General features: G+C 47.8%; 6 protein-coding genes across 6 annotated transcripts; 4 read left to right on the top strand and 2 right to left on the bottom strand.

Moving 5' to 3' along the window:
* The first annotated feature begins 359 nt into the window (after window positions 1-359).
* Window positions 360-1,560, top strand: F5891DRAFT_1160969 (ribonuclease H2, subunit C). The gene is made up of 2 exons (XM_041365245.1): window positions 360-1,134; window positions 1,184-1,560. The coding sequence occupies exons 1-2, from the start codon at window positions 373-375 to the stop codon at window positions 1,202-1,204; spliced, it is 783 nt and encodes a 260-aa protein (XP_041233610.1). The 5' UTR covers window positions 360-372; the 3' UTR covers window positions 1,205-1,560.
* Window positions 1,561-3,312: 1,752 nt separating this feature from the next.
* F5891DRAFT_1220928 (uncharacterized protein) lies at window positions 3,313-4,431 on the top strand (the record flags this gene model as incomplete). Its single annotated transcript, XM_041369416.1, has 3 exons — window positions 3,313-3,523; window positions 3,572-3,633; window positions 3,690-4,431. The coding sequence occupies 3 exons, from the start codon at window positions 3,313-3,315 to the stop codon at window positions 4,014-4,016; spliced, it is 600 nt and encodes a 199-aa protein (XP_041233609.1). The 3' UTR covers window positions 4,017-4,431.
* Window positions 4,432-4,702: 271 nt separating this feature from the next.
* Window positions 4,703-6,006, top strand: F5891DRAFT_1273696 (uncharacterized protein). Its single transcript, XM_041370150.1, has 4 exons — window positions 4,703-5,006; window positions 5,063-5,203; window positions 5,268-5,561; window positions 5,609-6,006. Exons 1-4 carry the CDS (start codon window positions 4,863-4,865, stop codon window positions 5,711-5,713), a joined length of 684 nt encoding a protein of 227 aa, XP_041233608.1. The 5' UTR covers window positions 4,703-4,862; the 3' UTR covers window positions 5,714-6,006.
* A 2,087-nt stretch (window positions 6,007-8,093) lies between these two features.
* Window positions 8,094-9,031, bottom strand: F5891DRAFT_938735 (kinase-like domain-containing protein; the record flags this gene model as incomplete). The annotated part of the gene is made up of 5 exons (XM_041374190.1): window positions 8,094-8,228; window positions 8,284-8,409; window positions 8,461-8,766; window positions 8,829-8,915; window positions 8,981-9,031. The coding sequence occupies 5 exons, from the start codon at window positions 9,029-9,031 to the stop codon at window positions 8,094-8,096; spliced, it is 705 nt and encodes a 234-aa protein (XP_041233607.1).
* A 2,098-nt stretch (window positions 9,032-11,129) lies between these two features.
* Window positions 11,130-13,203, top strand: F5891DRAFT_223541 (carbohydrate esterase family 4 protein). Its single transcript, XM_041370982.1, has 14 exons — window positions 11,130-11,526; window positions 11,586-11,631; window positions 11,679-11,763; window positions 11,821-11,881; window positions 11,932-11,956; window positions 12,011-12,176; window positions 12,229-12,250; window positions 12,299-12,427; window positions 12,480-12,506; window positions 12,554-12,587; window positions 12,638-12,693; window positions 12,745-12,795; window positions 12,850-12,874; window positions 12,926-13,203. Exons 1-14 carry the CDS (start codon window positions 11,471-11,473, stop codon window positions 13,058-13,060), a joined length of 918 nt encoding a protein of 305 aa, XP_041233606.1. The 5' UTR covers window positions 11,130-11,470; the 3' UTR covers window positions 13,061-13,203.
* Window positions 13,204-13,318: 115 nt separating this feature from the next.
* Window positions 13,319-15,986, bottom strand: F5891DRAFT_223534 (uncharacterized protein). Its single transcript, XM_041370981.1, has 2 exons — window positions 15,717-15,986; window positions 13,319-15,643 (listed from the first exon to the last, which is right to left on the bottom strand). Exons 1-2 carry the CDS (start codon window positions 15,884-15,886, stop codon window positions 13,807-13,809), a joined length of 2,007 nt encoding a protein of 668 aa, XP_041233605.1. The 5' UTR covers window positions 15,887-15,986; the 3' UTR covers window positions 13,319-13,806.
* Between the last annotated feature and the right edge of the window lie 94 nt (window positions 15,987-16,080).

Below are 16,080 nucleotides of genomic sequence, written 5' to 3'. Positions count from 1 at the left end.
AAGCTATTAATTATTGAATTAGCTGCGTACTTATATCCAATGATATATATATGATGTCGTGGCGGTTTTATTGAATTGTCTGGGTTATCCTAGATCATTTATTCTCATTGAGAAGTCACATATGAAATGTTGTCATACCAGTGTGGGTTATTATATACTGTTAGATGTTGTGTCTCACACTGGGTTATTTCTCCCTACATCCTTCATGCACATGGATGAGTTCTTTGAGCCCGGTACCTCAATTAATGCTACATGCATCATCCCTTCAAACGATTTTCCAATTGAAAAATAGCATCACGTGACTATCGACGAGCGATCTATTGAATTTGTGATGAAAGCGCCTCTGATCAAGATTCAACCAGCACCACTAGTATGGAAATATCACCAGTTACTCTCGACCTTCCAGAATGCGCGCCCAATCTCATGCCATTCCACATCTCTCACTCAGGGCCCGCACCAATATCTACGTATTTTCGCGTCAAGCCCTCGCTTTCTATCCTTTCCCTTACACAGAAAACGTCCAACGAAACACAGCTGTCTACAGACAACAGCCAGAACACCCTCGTTGCTGAAGAGTCTCAATGCTCCATAACCACAATTGCCGAATCACAGTCTACTCCATTAGAGCAGGATTCACAGACATGTCCTGCAAAAGTGGGCGCTATGGTAGTCGACGCTGATTCTGGGACTCAAGCCAGCTCATCAAGTGAAGTTGCTCGCGCACTACCTGAAACACCTCCAGTAGAAGGTAATCTCAGCAACAACTTTATTGCAGCATTCAGAGGGAGGCAGGTACACGGTCGTACCGTGGACCTACCACAGGGATACGGTGGCATAGTCCTTAGTGCACCAAGCGGTGATGCAAAGAGTCAGGGGGATGATACTGGGATGGTTGAAACAATAGCTCAAACAAGAGGCAAGGCTCGAGCAACACGAACATGCAGCCGACAGATGGACATAGATGAAGACGATGCGGTGGATGCAGATCATGACGGCTCATGTGTTGAGATTCGGAGACTAACCCCGGTCTCAAGGTTTTCTTCCTTGACCGTTTGGTCCCCAGACATACCGGTGGATGAGGGCAAAGACGAGTATCTTAGGTCTTTGACGGAGTGGACAAAATTAGCGGCAGAGGTACGTTTTCATGTATATTCCGTGATCGTGTTGTGATTCATCTTCAAAGATTCATGCCTATGACGCATAATATGGAGCCTCAGTGATGGACGGTATGAATGTTGGAACGATATATTACTATACGCGTCAGCTGTTGGCCCTAGTTTGGTAGCCTTGGCTAATATCAAAACTTCATCATGCATAATAACATCCAGTCTTCACGGCTAGATCTCGTCGCTTACTGCGATTGCTGAATACCATCGGAACTTCTGCAGGATACTCAAAGATCATTTTACATCGTTATATCTTTTGAATCATGAACTAATGACTTGAACGTGCTAGTTCTTATGTATAGCGACTTACCTACTCACTTGCGTGGCTCGTCACTCATGGCGAAACACATCGTCACCGACACGGAATGGAATATTTGCATGAGTGAGAGGTCAATTTTAAGATTTAGAAATTAGGTTTGACTCTCAAAACTCGGGATGACATGACACACCGGAGCAGCTTTGCATTTGCAGCTGGATTATTTTGTTCATTATTCAAGGAGTGATAAACATATCCGTCCAGGTTTCGCGTAGCTATTCATCTCTTGATTGAAATGGCAGTGGCAGTAAAACTTCCAGAAGCAGATTCCGGTCTTTTCCTACGATAACAAATAGTAGACACGCTGCTTGGCGTAGAGGAACATTCAACAGGTGCATTTGCGCAAGTGCTTGACAAGATGGTTTTGTAGGTTGTTCACGACCCTGAACTCGAGCACCTGATCATTGATGAGTTATAAGTGTTGCCGCATTGTTTACATTTCCAGTAGTAGCAATTCCAGGTGTTCTCGATTCGTTCCAGGCGCTCGAAATTGCCGTTGATCAGTGACGCGAGGGGGAGTCGTCCACCATGCACCATCTTACTTTAAGGACGTCGGTTTTCATTGTCGTCATGACAGGCGAGCGCATGCAGTGAGAAAGAGAGCTAGTAGAAAATAGATTCTGGCTCAGTACGAAACGAGAGCAAAACAAGTGACTCACATCACCGATCAGTATCGATGTTTGGAAGATGTAGGACGTTCTCTAAACATACGGGTAGTTTAGGAAGAAATGAAAACATTAATGGGAAACATTGACAGCGCTCGATCGGCCTATGTCGACTCGCTGCACTCCTACCTGGTGTGACGTCTGCAGGTGCCTTCGCTCCGTCAGAGCCCAACATTCAAATATTCATGTTCTATCGGATTCAAACTGTATTATCAGACTTGAATTACAATATTTGTGAGTCCTGGAGTCCCACCAGGTCGTGAGTTCTGTCGTTGATCAGGCACAGCCACCGGTTGGCAGTTCTGCCAACAACGCTGACTGATTCTCGGTGTATACCTTGTTAATATCCGGTTGTTACAGTGGTGGGCGCTCACAAGTTGGCTCGACTCACCTCCTTATAATCAATGAACCATTGTCTCCATCGTTACCTACTCCAAATGTCATCGAGAAGCAGTGCGCGGTGGTATCGACGGCGATGTCTGAGATCTGAGTCGCTGTCTATAGCTTCATTGTTTGCTTGTCGTTGGCGAGCAAGGCAGCGGATTCCAGGGAACAGAGTGCCCCATACACGCATGAGGCCCTAGCTAGATGGACTTGGCATCAGTTTTGTGCCTCACTAGTGTGAACTTTTGTGAAGTTGTGAGCGGCCAGTGGGTCACCCAATGATTGGTGTTGGTTATAAGTGCTTGCGGACGGTCCCATAACAGGTACCAGTACCCATCCCCGACCACGGTCCACAATGACTTGGACACGTGCTAGCACTCGTATAGCAGCCCGCTGGCCTCTTGATCGATGGATAAATTTAGTCTGGAGGCTGGCTCTGCCCACAGTGTCGGGTGTACATATGCATCGATCACTTGGCAGGGGGCTGACATGGGCATGTCAACTGGTTGGGTCATTAATACAGCTGCCGGTCTGACGTACGTGGTACAAAAACTTACTTCCGCGAGTTACGATCCTTCACCAACCACAGGCTTGTATCGGCTCCCTCGCACTTCGCCAGTCGCTCCTTTGCTATTTGCTGAGTCTTCCGGGTCGTCTTCGCCATAATCTTTCAGTAAGTCGCATTGTGTTCATTATTGCTGTACCTTAAGTGATGCAATCGCCATCGTTGCGTTTTTTTGTCAACCTCCAGTTTAAAGCACACTCCTTTCATATAAAAAACATGTTTGCGGCCCTCGCGTTGACCATCTTGGCCTCATCTGCTGCTCTATTCGCACATGCCGATCCAGATCCAACCAATCCTGGACCTGGAGATGTCTTCATCGAGGGCCAGGCCTGTTCCATGAGCTGGAACCCGGATACCACTGGCGTGTGGAAGACTATGATCATCCAGTTGAAGACGGGGGACAACTTCGACATGGTCAACTTGACCAGTCCGTTCATATACTCTGTCATGAGATACTGACCTCAACTGTTCATAGCGGTCGGCACTGTTGACGGAACGGACGCGACGAAAACTTCATTCTCTTATCCTTGTCCTCAGGTTGGTGGTGTTTCATTCCACCCTTACATGCCTCGTAATCGTGTTTATCCCCCCAGGTCACACCCCACTCGCCTATTTACTTCTACCAGTTCTCTTCTCCAGCTTCCGCCAACAGTGTCTGGACTGGGCGATTCACGATCACTGACTCCGTAACCGACATCGTCCCCGCAACTGAAAGCACTCAATCCGATGGGTCGGCCATTCCTTGGGGTACCGGTTCGCTCGTCAATTCGACCTCAACTACCACCGTTGGTACCACGAGCCCCGTGTCAGCTACAGCCAGCGCAATTGGAAAACCGAGTGCCACTTCTTCCGTAAGTAACGCTTCAAATAATGCCAGTCTCACTGGCAGCAGAACAGACTCACCCAGCAGTATTATTTAGAGCTCTAGCGTTAGGGCCACAACTGCCAGTGCATCTCCAACTCCGACGCCGTCCTCTGGTTCGCAAGCAACTGGCAGTGGACTCCGCTTAGCCGCGGAAAGCATCGGCTGGAAGACTGCTTTAACCCTGGGCGCCTCGGCACTGGGCTTCACTTTGATGCTTTAGATTCATGATCTCACGATTAGTACAGACCCCACTTCATGTTATCACAGCATGCCGGATGCTCTCTACTCGCGAATTCTCCCAGTCATTTATCTCACTGTACCTTTTTCAACTCTTGGGTCTGCGGCGTGTATGCCCAACAGGGCAAATATATTGTTAATTTAACTGGGTCGTTTCTCTGTCGGTATTCCATTTTTCGTATTTATACCACAGACAATACTACCTTATTGCTAAATTATTGCGATGCTCCAGATGCCTTGCTGTGATCTTCAAGCCAGTGGTGATCCAGTTTGATTGCATGGTACTGGTTACCTGTTAGTTCCAGTAATACTTCACCACTGAACCCATAGGGTGCATCAAATGGGTATGTGGTGTTTACTCGCCTGCCGAGAAAAACCGCATGCCACGGTCCACGGAACAAGGCGAAAGTCAACAGGGCCGAGTTCGAATAATCATATCATTACATCACTGTTTACCGATTAGTAGCGCTGATGGTAACGCACAGGTCTAGCTAGGCCTTAGGCCTTATCTCTCGCGTCCGAGCTAGGCCCCGAGTCGGAGCATGCCCTGATAAATATATAAACTCAGGTCTTGTGGAATCGTTCGAGAGGAACTTTCATTATACCGCCAGAATCGACATCAGTGCTGTATTCAACGCGACGTCATAAATCATCTACAGCAGCTATGTCAGACTCCGTCGCTTCAAACTCTAGCTCCCTATGCACGTATATGAAGGATCAACCTCGTACGCTGGTTGCATATGTCAAATATTTCGGGAAAGTTCAGGACAATGTGGTCAGTGCTGAGATGTCGGGCGTCGACTCAAAGGTCAGTCTAGGACGATAGATTTCTTGTACTTGACTGGTATTGACGAATGTACCCAGGGCATGACACTTTTATACAAGCTCCAATCTGGAGTCTCAAATTCGGTTCGGGTACCATTTAATCCACCGCTTCCAGGATACGATGATGCCAAACCCCGCCTTTTGAGTATGAAGACAGAGGCGCTCGACAGTCTTGGTATGGTACGTGTTCGCAAACAATATTGCTTTCAATCTGTCTTGTGTCTGATGCATACGCGTACTTTAGCTCAAAGTTCCCAAGTTGACCACATTCCGGTTTCCTCCCAAAGCTATCATGACGCCATTCATTTTCCTCGCGTACTTTTATCTTCTTGCACCACCACCCCCTGGCACGACATTGTTCTCTATCCCTGCCGCCACCGTGGATACATTCTTCTCCCCAGCAAACGCGATTAAAAACTTCACCGGTCTCGGTTTTGCTGCTCAGACTCTTGCTACGATACTCGGTGTTATCCACACGGCTGAAGGACTGTATACCTTGTCACTTTGTAGGCGTTCTGTGAAAGGCTTGGCAGTGACGGTGAGTTTGTCTGATGAGTGTTCGAGTCTTGTGCTTAAACTCTTCAGGCTGTTTATGTCGGCTGTTCTATGTTGTTCGGAGTCCACATATGGAAAGACCTCAAAATCCGCATTCAGGAGAAACGCACTGAAGCTGCGACGAAGTTTGAATGATTGACATGGATCCTATGTGCAACTCTGGCCGAAATATATGTTGAAACGTTGAACTGCGATCCGCGGAGTATCGAGCTGTATGTTACAGATCAGTTTTAGGCTCAAGCATTTGAAGTTTAGTTGCTTGGTGGATATGTTTTTCTTGATTATGAGGTTTAGGTACTGATCTGACCCTATGTCAATTTCATATCAGTAGAGTCGTACTGCAGAGCTCGGCTTTACATAAATTGTTTGTGATAGTAGTAAGAACTAGTGTACGGTGACCACTGACCGGTCAGATTTTCAAATTCAAAGTCATACAACTACAGTTTCCGAGTATGGGTATGTCAAGCAAACTCTAGTCTCTTGACCAAGTCGTTCTTTGCAAAGAACACGCGCGACTCAAGCTTCAAGCTACGGCAGAAGAGTCAATTGTCTTGAGTGTTTCGATCTTCTACACTATGTGAGGTTTCAGGCGAACTTTTGGACCACATCATAACAAAGATATATAGGAAGATCCAACGATTATCATCCTTCTCTCTGTTTGGCACCGGGCTGCCTTCTCACATGTCCGAGTCACTAGCACTCTGGAGTAGAGTGGAGGCACGCATCGCTGTATCGACATCTAGCAAGGCTTGTCTTTAAACGCCCGCGAGCCAGCCTTCCACAGGCAATAATGGCCTGGGGTCATGTAGTTCATCAGGGAAACGTAACTCATTACACATGATTACAGAGTGCTACGAAGCGCTCCGTAGCACTCTGTAGCACGATCTAACCCGCTGATGTTTGTTATACATTCTTCGTATATGATATAGCGCCGCATCGCGGTTCTCACCATGTTTCGGACTGAATCACTCACCACATAGAGCACTACATCAACGAATGTAAGTGCGTCAACGTCCTGGTCGAGGACAGTCGCTGGCGACTGTAATGATGGGCGAAGAGCTGACACTTCTATCTCCACAGTATCGGTCAGTCGCGCAATGAGCGGAACGAGAAGGTCCCTCTCAAGGAAATTGGCTGGCGAACTCCGGAACGCACGCACGGTGCGGAGCATAATCCTTTTTGACAGAAAGATCAAAGAGCCTGTCTTCGTCACATTGACTAATAGAACGGAATTGAACTTCAATGCATCGGGAAAAACTTCGGAACGGCCGGCTACATACCTTAACCTGGTAGCGTCCATGCACCCACTTGAGGCCTGCGACGAGTCTCTGCATACAGATCAGATAATATTGACCACCTCAAGCTGAACTACGTTTGGAAAATTAGAATTCAACTCCTCATACCATATCCCCCACAGCTTTATGCATTCCCGACAGAGAAACAAGAGGCATACCCCCACGATCCTCGTTGAGTTGGGCGGACATTTATCACAAACCTTCGTATTGCTGAAGTGATGGTATCGATGGAGTGGAAGTACCATCACCCCTCTTCCGGGAGAAAGAATTTCTGTGAACTCAAGTCTGCATGTCTGGTTAGGTACAGATTAAATTACACTGCGGCAGCTCCGAGTGAACTGTCGATGTGACGTGGAACGGAGTAAGCCATCTTTCCTAGAATCCATTAATAACACAGTAACGCTCGATGAGAGCGGTTGAATCTGTACCCGGAAAACTTCAATCGGTGTTCTGAGTCACTTGTTCTCGGATCGTGGCGCGGAGAATATATTTGATGGTGGCTGTTTCCGACGAGGATTACTGTCAAGGGGTAGCCCCTCGAATTCAATTACATGTCTATACCACGAGTCTCTTGTGTGAGATTCCTGGCGTGCCCATTTGCTTCGGTTTGGACTCTTGAGCACGCAGGGTAAGCTGAATCAAGAGGACCATGAACCCAAGTGCAGTCTTCGCGTCGGGTCGATTATGTGGGAGGAGCCTCGCTTCGTGACCACAGAAATTTGGGTTCGAAGAGAAGGAGAGAATGTTGGTGCGGAGACCTTCCTTTAGTACTTTGGCAACGTTCGGATGGCGCGCTTTGAGTAGCACCGTGGCTTACTCAATCTGCTGAAATCAGCTACAACTATAAACTCAAACCTTTGAATACCCATGCTGATTCCACTACCGCTTGGGTCCTGGGATATATATATATAACGTACAGTAAAAGATGTATCCCACACAAGATCATTTGTAACAACTTGAAATAGGAAGGAAGACGTAGTGACAGTGAACGGTGAAGCTATAGAAACGGAATAAACATCTACTGGACTAAAGGGCCATCAGAAGGACGGAGAAAAATGCGCCGGCTTGACCTGGTCCACATTCGGAACGTGCGATTTCTCCCAGTAAGGTTGGCGAACCCAGATCTCTGCTGCGTTGATCTCTCGGCCACATCGTAAGTCTGGTAGCGAAGATGGAAATTCTTCGCGCTCAAGCGCTGCAATCCGTTTTTAGCATGATGTTCACAGACAAATCAGATTCAACTCACCGCGAGAGTGTGCGTCAGTGAATTCTGACCTGCCGGATCTAGACGCAAACGATCTATGATTTACGACTTCAGCGAACCCAAACCGCGATGACGGGTCGGGTTGCAGCAGCTACCGCGGTGAAGATGAGTGATGGTGCCGGAAAACGAACAAGACAAAACCTTACTCCAGAGATCAAATCCGCGAGATTTCCCTTCAATTCTTCAATGGCAGGGAACCGTTTGGATGCCCTGTCGCGGCTGGAGCACCAAGAAACATAGGAAAATACGTCGTCCTCTGTAACGAAGAGCGACTGACGAGATGATATAAGTAAGATAGCAGCGAAGGAAGATTCGAAACGTACCTCGTGCTCCTTCGACACAAGCTCGTAGAGGACACAACCTAACGACCACCAGTCTGCCGGTGCTCCGTACATCGAAGGACGGCGGTCGGATCCGTTGCGCAGGACCTCCGGTGCCATGATGTGTGTCGTTCCCACCGGTTCCGAAGAATAATTCTGCTGTCGGTCCAAGGGTCCTTCGTCTTTGTTTACATAACTCACGCCAAAGTCGATGATGCGCACGTTCTCTCGAACGTCGATCAGGATGTTTTCGGTTTTGATGTCCCGATGGATAATCCCTATCTCGTGCAGGGCGTTGATCCCAAGGGTCTTCGAGGTCGGAGGAGGCGTGAGTCGTGAGTCGTCGAAGACCAGGACAGACGACTGCTTACCATTTGCGCACCCCACCTGCGAGCATTGCGGACGCAGTACGAAGGATAACGTTGCAGATAATTATACAAGTCGCTCGCCATCAGGTCCTAGAGACGTCAGATGGAGTCAGATGACTGAAACGGGTCGCAGGGGAGGATGGAAAAGGACGCACCATTACAAAACATATCTGATCCTTTGTTTGAAACGACATTTCAAGCCCCATGAGGAAATTAGCCGCGGGACACGGCAATGCGCATGAAAGACGCTTGAACGCTTCGAGTTCGTTCAGAAGAACAGCTTTCCTGGATTTGCGCTCAAGATGGTGCTTTTGAAAGACCTTGAGACACAACAAGCGATTCGACACTATGTCTTCAGCTCCCATCGCCACGCCGTACGTGCCCTCGCCCAACATGCCCCAAACACGAAAGGGGCCATACGTACATGACACCGGTGTAGTTCGGACTACCTCTGCTGGGCCGGAGTGCGTGAAGGTGAAGGCGTGAGCTGGAGGGTCGGCCGGCTCCGAGGCAGAAGGGTATTGAAGATTGGGGAGCTCTGAGCGAGGATTCGCGATGCCAGCATCGACTACGGTAGACATTATGACGGGGGCGTTGAATGCAGCGCTGGAATGATGTTCGGAAGAAGAAGACTGAGCGATCGACTTTTGAGCGACCATGCCTAACAGATAAGAACGAGGAGAGGGGAGTAATTTGACGCGCAAATTTGAGAGTTCCTTGGTAGGACCACAGCATGCTTTCAATAATATCAATGAGTTGTGGAGCGTCGATTTGTGGATTGTCTGAAAACACCCACAGGGTAATCATGGCGACTAGCCACTGTCGATCACCACGAGGGAAATTGTGGAGATGTGCGCTGTAGGACAATCAAACCACGTTGCGACCACAGTTGAGCAGCAAGCGTCGACGCACATCGCTGCCAGCTGCCGAGTGGTCAATATCACTCACGATATCAAAACAATGCGATGCCGCAGAAACGTGCATGTCCAAGTCTAGAACGCGAGCGGTCCTAGCACCGAACGTCAAGCGCTGGCTGGTGCGAGGCATGCTGTTACAGGTGTTTTACTTCTTCTGAATATTTATTTATCCGCGTCGCACGACAGACCACGAATGGGTAGGTATCTTCGGAAGAACCTGTACATTATTCTTCGTATACTTATCTCATGAATGTCAAGTTAATGTCCCTAGCTGTGGAGTCGGTCGCTCAAGATAGTCTCCGCGGCAGCAGTATTGACATTTACAAAGTATAAATGCATGTTAGCAGAAAGATCGGAGTGATGCATGAACTACACCTTTGGACGACAGCATGACAGAGTCATGGAATGAAATGACAGCGTTTGAAGGTAATGACAGGGTTGATGATTCAGATTCAAACTTTACGTGTTCAACGGGCTTGTGCGGACGTGTCGATCACGGCGTGGTCCCATGGAGGTCGCGATTGCGAGTAGGAAAGTAACCGAGTCGGTGAGTTACATTCTGGTTTCGGCTTGATACATAACAAGGTTGATGACGTGAAATACATGTAATAAGAGCAGTAGCTTGATTGGGTGAACAAAACGCTCTTGAACGAAGATTAGCATACACTAACACGCAAAAAAAAACATACGAAGGGTACTGACACAACAGACGCCCGTCACCTGCAAACTCTCGATCTGAAATCACAAGCAACGCAGGAGGTGGTCGAGATGCAGCACAAGCGACGAACCAAAAGCTGTAAGCCTGTAACGGTAAAGACAAGGAAACAAGGGAGCACGATGATCCCAATGAGGTTGCGGCTGACCCGGGCCGGCTGGCTAGAACCGTGAAACCTTTTGCGAAAACTCTTCTGCTAGGTACGGGAATCAAGTCCTGAAGACCACGGAAATGGGTGCCCATGCACGTATATGCATGATATTGTCTTGCACTCATCCAACTGTCTCTCCCGTTCACCTGGTCTACCCAGAGCCTGAGATCGGCGTGCAACTTCTACGGAACACATTGTCGACGACGAACTAGAGTAAGCCCTATCCCCATATTTTTATAGAAACCACCAACTCAAGAAATTCCGTCAGCCCGCTCCTACTCTTAGCTTAAATGTGTGCCAATCAGCTTTTTACTCTAGTAGGGAATCCAGACACACCGGAAGTTGAGAGCGTCTTGGCCGCACTTGCAGTATACAAGCAACGAAATCATTGCATCCCCAAGCAAACTCTAGTCTCGTGACCACGTCGTTCTTTGCAAACAACCACACGCGACTGGTACTCAAGCTTCAAGCTACGGCAGAAGAGTCAATTATCTTGAGTGTTTCGGTCTTTTACATTATGTGACCATGATGTTTCTGGATCTTGTGACGTTTCATGCACCACATCATAACAAAGATCGGAAGGTCCAACGATGATCTTCCTCCTATCACTATTTGGTCTGTGTTATCTTCTAACATGCCACTAGTACTCTAGAGTAGAGTGGAGGCGCCCGTCATTGTATCGAGGTCTGAAAAGGCTTATCTTAAAACACCTGCGAGCCAGCCTTCCCCGGGCAATAATAGCCTGTCAATGGGGTCATGTGGTTTGTTACATGTTCTTCGTATATATAGCGCCGCATTGCAGTTCTCACCCTGAACGACTCCCTGTCGATACCATCTGGACTTCAAGCGATAACCTGCATCTATGACTAGAAAAATTTTCGTTGGATTCGGCGTAGATGTTGATGCTGTGGCTGGCCGGTACGTGGTTTTCCGTTCGTAGATGATGATAAGTGTTAGCAACGGTGATCATGATGCAGGCTTGGGTCCTATGGAGGAGAAGATTCGCCATTGGACATCTCTCGGGTATGCTCGCATTGACGCTATGTGATTATGAGCTTAAATCAGCGCAGGGAATGTACGCGGGAGAAGTCGGAGTGCCTCGCCTTCTAAAGCTGTTTGATAAGTATAAGATCAAAACAACCTGGTTCATTCCTGGTTGGTCCCAAGTTCAATGCTCCCAAGACACAAGGAACTGACGGATAGCATACGTAGGTCATAGCTTGGAGACATTTCCGAAACAGATGGAGGCAGTTCGAGATGCCGGTCATGAAATGTAAGATTCCTTAGGCGAGGATATCTATATCTTTCTCATCTCGTGCGCAGAGGTCTTCATGGATACTCCCACGAGGTAAGTGGTAATCATATCAATATTGGGCAAAGAACTGAATATTTATTTTCAAAGAATCCTGTTACTATGACTCTGGAACAACAGCGAGACATTTTGGACCACACCTTCAACCTTCTTACGGATTTCAATCATGGTGTTCCTCCGAAGGGCAGCGTCGCCCCTTGGTGGGAAACTAGTAAGGAGGGGACGGCGCTGTTACTGGAAAAGGGCATTGAATATGGTCACTATATCACTACTCATTTCAAGCAAGGTACTAACACCTTTCAAAACAGACCACTCCAATATGTGCCACGAGTGAGTCGGCATACCAGTCGTGAAATACTCAGACTGACATTCTTTCAGTTCGCAAATGTATTATCTTCGTGACGAAGATACATGGACAAATATTGATTATCAGGCGAAAGCTCACACGTGGATGAAGCCGCTGCAAAGGGGCAAAGAAACTGGAGTCGTTGAGATTCCAGCTAACTGGTCCGTCAAATACATCGCCAATGTGCGCCTATCTGATTACACGTGTGTTAAGGTACCTTGACGATCTTCCCCCCATGATGTAGGATGCAAGTCGTGCACAAAAGCATCATGCTAACACTAGTCTAGGTTCATCAAATCAAGCTCAAACTCTCATGGCTGGGTATGCCAACACGTTTGAAAACCTTCTCACGTCTATTCATGCATCATCAGGTCAGCGCCCAAGCTGTCGAGCAGCTTTGGAAAGATACATTCACTTACCTGTATAGGTAAGGATAAGATTGCTTGGTTTCAGTTCCCTGTTGATTTATAGCGACCAGAGAAGAGAAGGATTTTGTATTTCCCATTAGCATCCACCCGGACGTTAGCGGGTCAGTCTCCACTTCTTGCCATCATTCGAGTGTTCTGACCTTGGTCTTTGACAGTCGTCCACACGTACTTCTGATGCTGGTATATTTCACTCGACGTCCTCCTTGTTCTCTAACTCATTGGTGGTCATAGGAGAGTTTTATTGAATGGATCAATACTCACGATGACGTCCAGTGGCTAACCTTCTATGACATGGCTCAAGATTTCAGAGCTACACATGACCCAGCACCAGGTGCCATCATGCCCAAAGGCTTCGAGAAGGCCTAAGCTTGTCTTTACAATGCAGTGCGTTTTATACAACATATTTGTGTTGAGACTTCTTCAGGCGCTGTTGAATGTTTACCTAGTCATTTGTATATCAGTATGTCCTATCAACTTGTGACTTATACGTTTCGAAAGCCATGGCAGAATGGGTTCTGATTTATTTGAGTCGGACAGACCTTGAATGAACTTGTGCATGTCATGTACAAGGTCACTGCCAGTGTGATTGTCATGCTTTGGCTGCCATGCATAGCCTTCAAGTTCCTGCAATCATCACTGCTCAATGAGTCATTTGCAATAAAAATATGTACAACTGATACGTCTCAGTAAGCGATCTCGAACACTATAGAAGGTCGATTCGAACAAGCTGATTCAGGTACTCCCAGTGGCTTCTTCATCTTCAAACAACTTGAAATTCATACCCTGCGGAAACCCATCCACAATGTAGTCCAGAAAATTCCTTCTATGCTTCCCCAACCACGCAAGACAACCGACGATGGCCATCTCGTCTATCCACTTTAGGAGGGTTTGGCCCAGAGTACTCCCTCCCGGCGACGGCTCATATCCCGGGAGCAATTTCCACAGTATCATCTTCATATTCGAGAAAAGTAACTCTGAATGCTCTTCTGGCATCTTGTAGAGGAGCCGGGCCTTGGGCCTCTCGCGCGGCTGCGATGAGTACGGTTCTGGCAGGGACCCCAGCATTGTGCGACCGAGACATCGAATTATAGATGCCGTTAACAAGTAATAGCTCAGACTGACAGGATTGGTGGTCGGCCCAGCCATGCCGCATACTCCTCGTAATGAATATGCCATATGAAAACCAGAAGAGAAATCTGACGGCGAAGCGCGCTCATACATGAACCGCGTGAGATCCATAACAAACTTATCTGTTGGGGTATCTTCTTGAATAGCCTTGACAAGATTTCGGGGGCCTTTGGGCTGGTACACAAGAGCGCATGCCACACTCCAGGGCTGCTTGACGCACGTGCAAGAAAGCTCACTACGGCGACTTCATCTTGGAGTTCTTCCAAAATCCCTTCACCTCCAGACATCACTGCGCCCAGTTTGCTCATGCAAGGTATCATGAATTGGAAGAGTTGAGAGGACGACTCGTTGGAAATCGAAGAGAGTAAAGGAGCGAAACTGACACCGTCTGCGAAAGACACTTCATCCTCCGAACATTTGCAGACCTTGAAAGCCTTCTCCACTTCTCGGTTGATTTCGTCTGCAAATGAAGTAGGCTTTGCTTTCTCCATGATTCTAAAGACTAGGTATGCCCTGTCGTATGCCGTTTCGAACCGCCTGCTACCCGTGCATATCTGCATCAGAAGCACATAGAGCACTACATCAACGAGTGTAAGTGCGTCAACGTCCTTGTCGAGGACAGCCGCTGGCGACTGTAATGGTGGGCGAAGAGTTGACACTCCTGTCTCTATAGTATCCGCCAGTCGCGCAATGAGCGGAACGAGAAGCTCGCTCTCAAGAAAATTGGCTGGCACACTCCGGAACGCACGCACGGTGCGGAGCATACTCGTCTTTGACAGGAAGGTCAAAGAGCCTGTCTTCGTCACATTGACTAATAGAACGGAATTGAACTCCAATGTTTGGGGTCGCGACAACTTTGTGATCTTGAACACAAAACTGTCATCCGCCCCTTCCTGGGAGGATCTGTAACGTGCAAGTGACATCGCGGATTGCATATCTACGTGGTTGATGTGTGCACCGCGTTCTCCACTGGCGTAAATTGGAGTGGGTGGTACTGGATTCACGTGAAGCAAAGAGCTCACTAACGAACCCGGCTTGATGTATTCCTTGATTTCTGAACGCAATATCACATGCCGCAGGACAAGGGCAATGCGAGGGCTGACTACAAATATGCGATGCAGGCCAGGGCAGCCACCTCCCAACCCTTCCCACAAACCAAATGTGTTGTGCGTGAGGATGAATTCTTCCCCTTCCGCGGCTTCCCAGATGCTGAAGAAGTAGTTGTCCGCATGAGTATGGTAAGTGTAAGCATCGTGGTTTTCGAGATCAGGTGGGATATGCGATTCAGTCATCATTTTTTGAAGACCTTCTTCGCCGTACTTCTCTATGAGTTCTGCAGCATCTCGCATGATATCTGAATGCGATGTGTCCAGGTAGTATCTGAGGACGTATAGCCAAAATTCGACAGCGGATTGAATACCCTTCGCTTTCATGAAGGACTCAATCCACTGACGGCCCCTTGCGTTCTCCGGGTGATCCGCTTGAAAGTAGGTGTGGGAGCATGTTACCTTGCGATAATGCATGATAAATAGGAACTTCCGCAGGAGCTCTAGCGGCCTCCGCTTCAGAGTGAAAGTTCCCTGAGGAAGCGCTTTGTGCAGGTCCATGATAATGGAGGCTGCATGACGTTCGAGGTCCGCTAATTTCTCCTCTAGCTCGTTGATATTATAGGTGTTTCGGACGTCCTGGTAGAGATTCTGTACGCCGTAAACCTTTCCAATAGGTCGAATGTCAAGGCTACCCGTGGCAATATCATAGTAGTGGACGTATTCAGGATCAACACCAGTGCGTCGAAATTCTTTTTGTCGTTCTGTTTTGGACCTGCAAAGAACATCATTCAGTATTCTGGTCTATTGTCCAACACAGAGTGCTCGAGAGAACTCTGAAAACATACTTCACAGGACCAACTTGGAATCTTCGTAATATGAATCGTGGAATGAAATGCTGGTATTGTGTTGTAGGTGCACACGGACTCGGAGAGCCATCTGTCTTGTGAGCTTGAGCTTCTCCTGCAAGTTCTGTTCTGGCTTGTTGTTTTGGTGCATTCTTGCGACGTCGTGTCATTCTATACTAGTAGAGTTCAACAAACCCAAGAACTGAGCGCTGAGCGCCAGTGAACACGCGATATCCATGCGGCCGCGCTGTCGTCATTCAAGAGTGCTCAGTGCTGAACCCAAATTTAAAGAGCATATTATAAGTGCTATACATGGATCTAGTACCTTATTCAGTCGCGTGGTGCTGTTCGATACGTATGATAT

Source organism: Suillus fuscotomentosus (assembly GCF_016647785.1).
Source record: "Suillus fuscotomentosus strain FC203 chromosome Unknown F5891scaffold_2, whole genome shotgun sequence".
Classification (NCBI taxonomy): Eukaryota; Fungi; Basidiomycota; class Agaricomycetes; order Boletales; family Suillaceae; genus Suillus; species Suillus fuscotomentosus.
The sequence above is the reverse complement of the archived record's forward strand: the minus strand, read 5'-3'. Positions and strand labels throughout refer to the sequence as shown.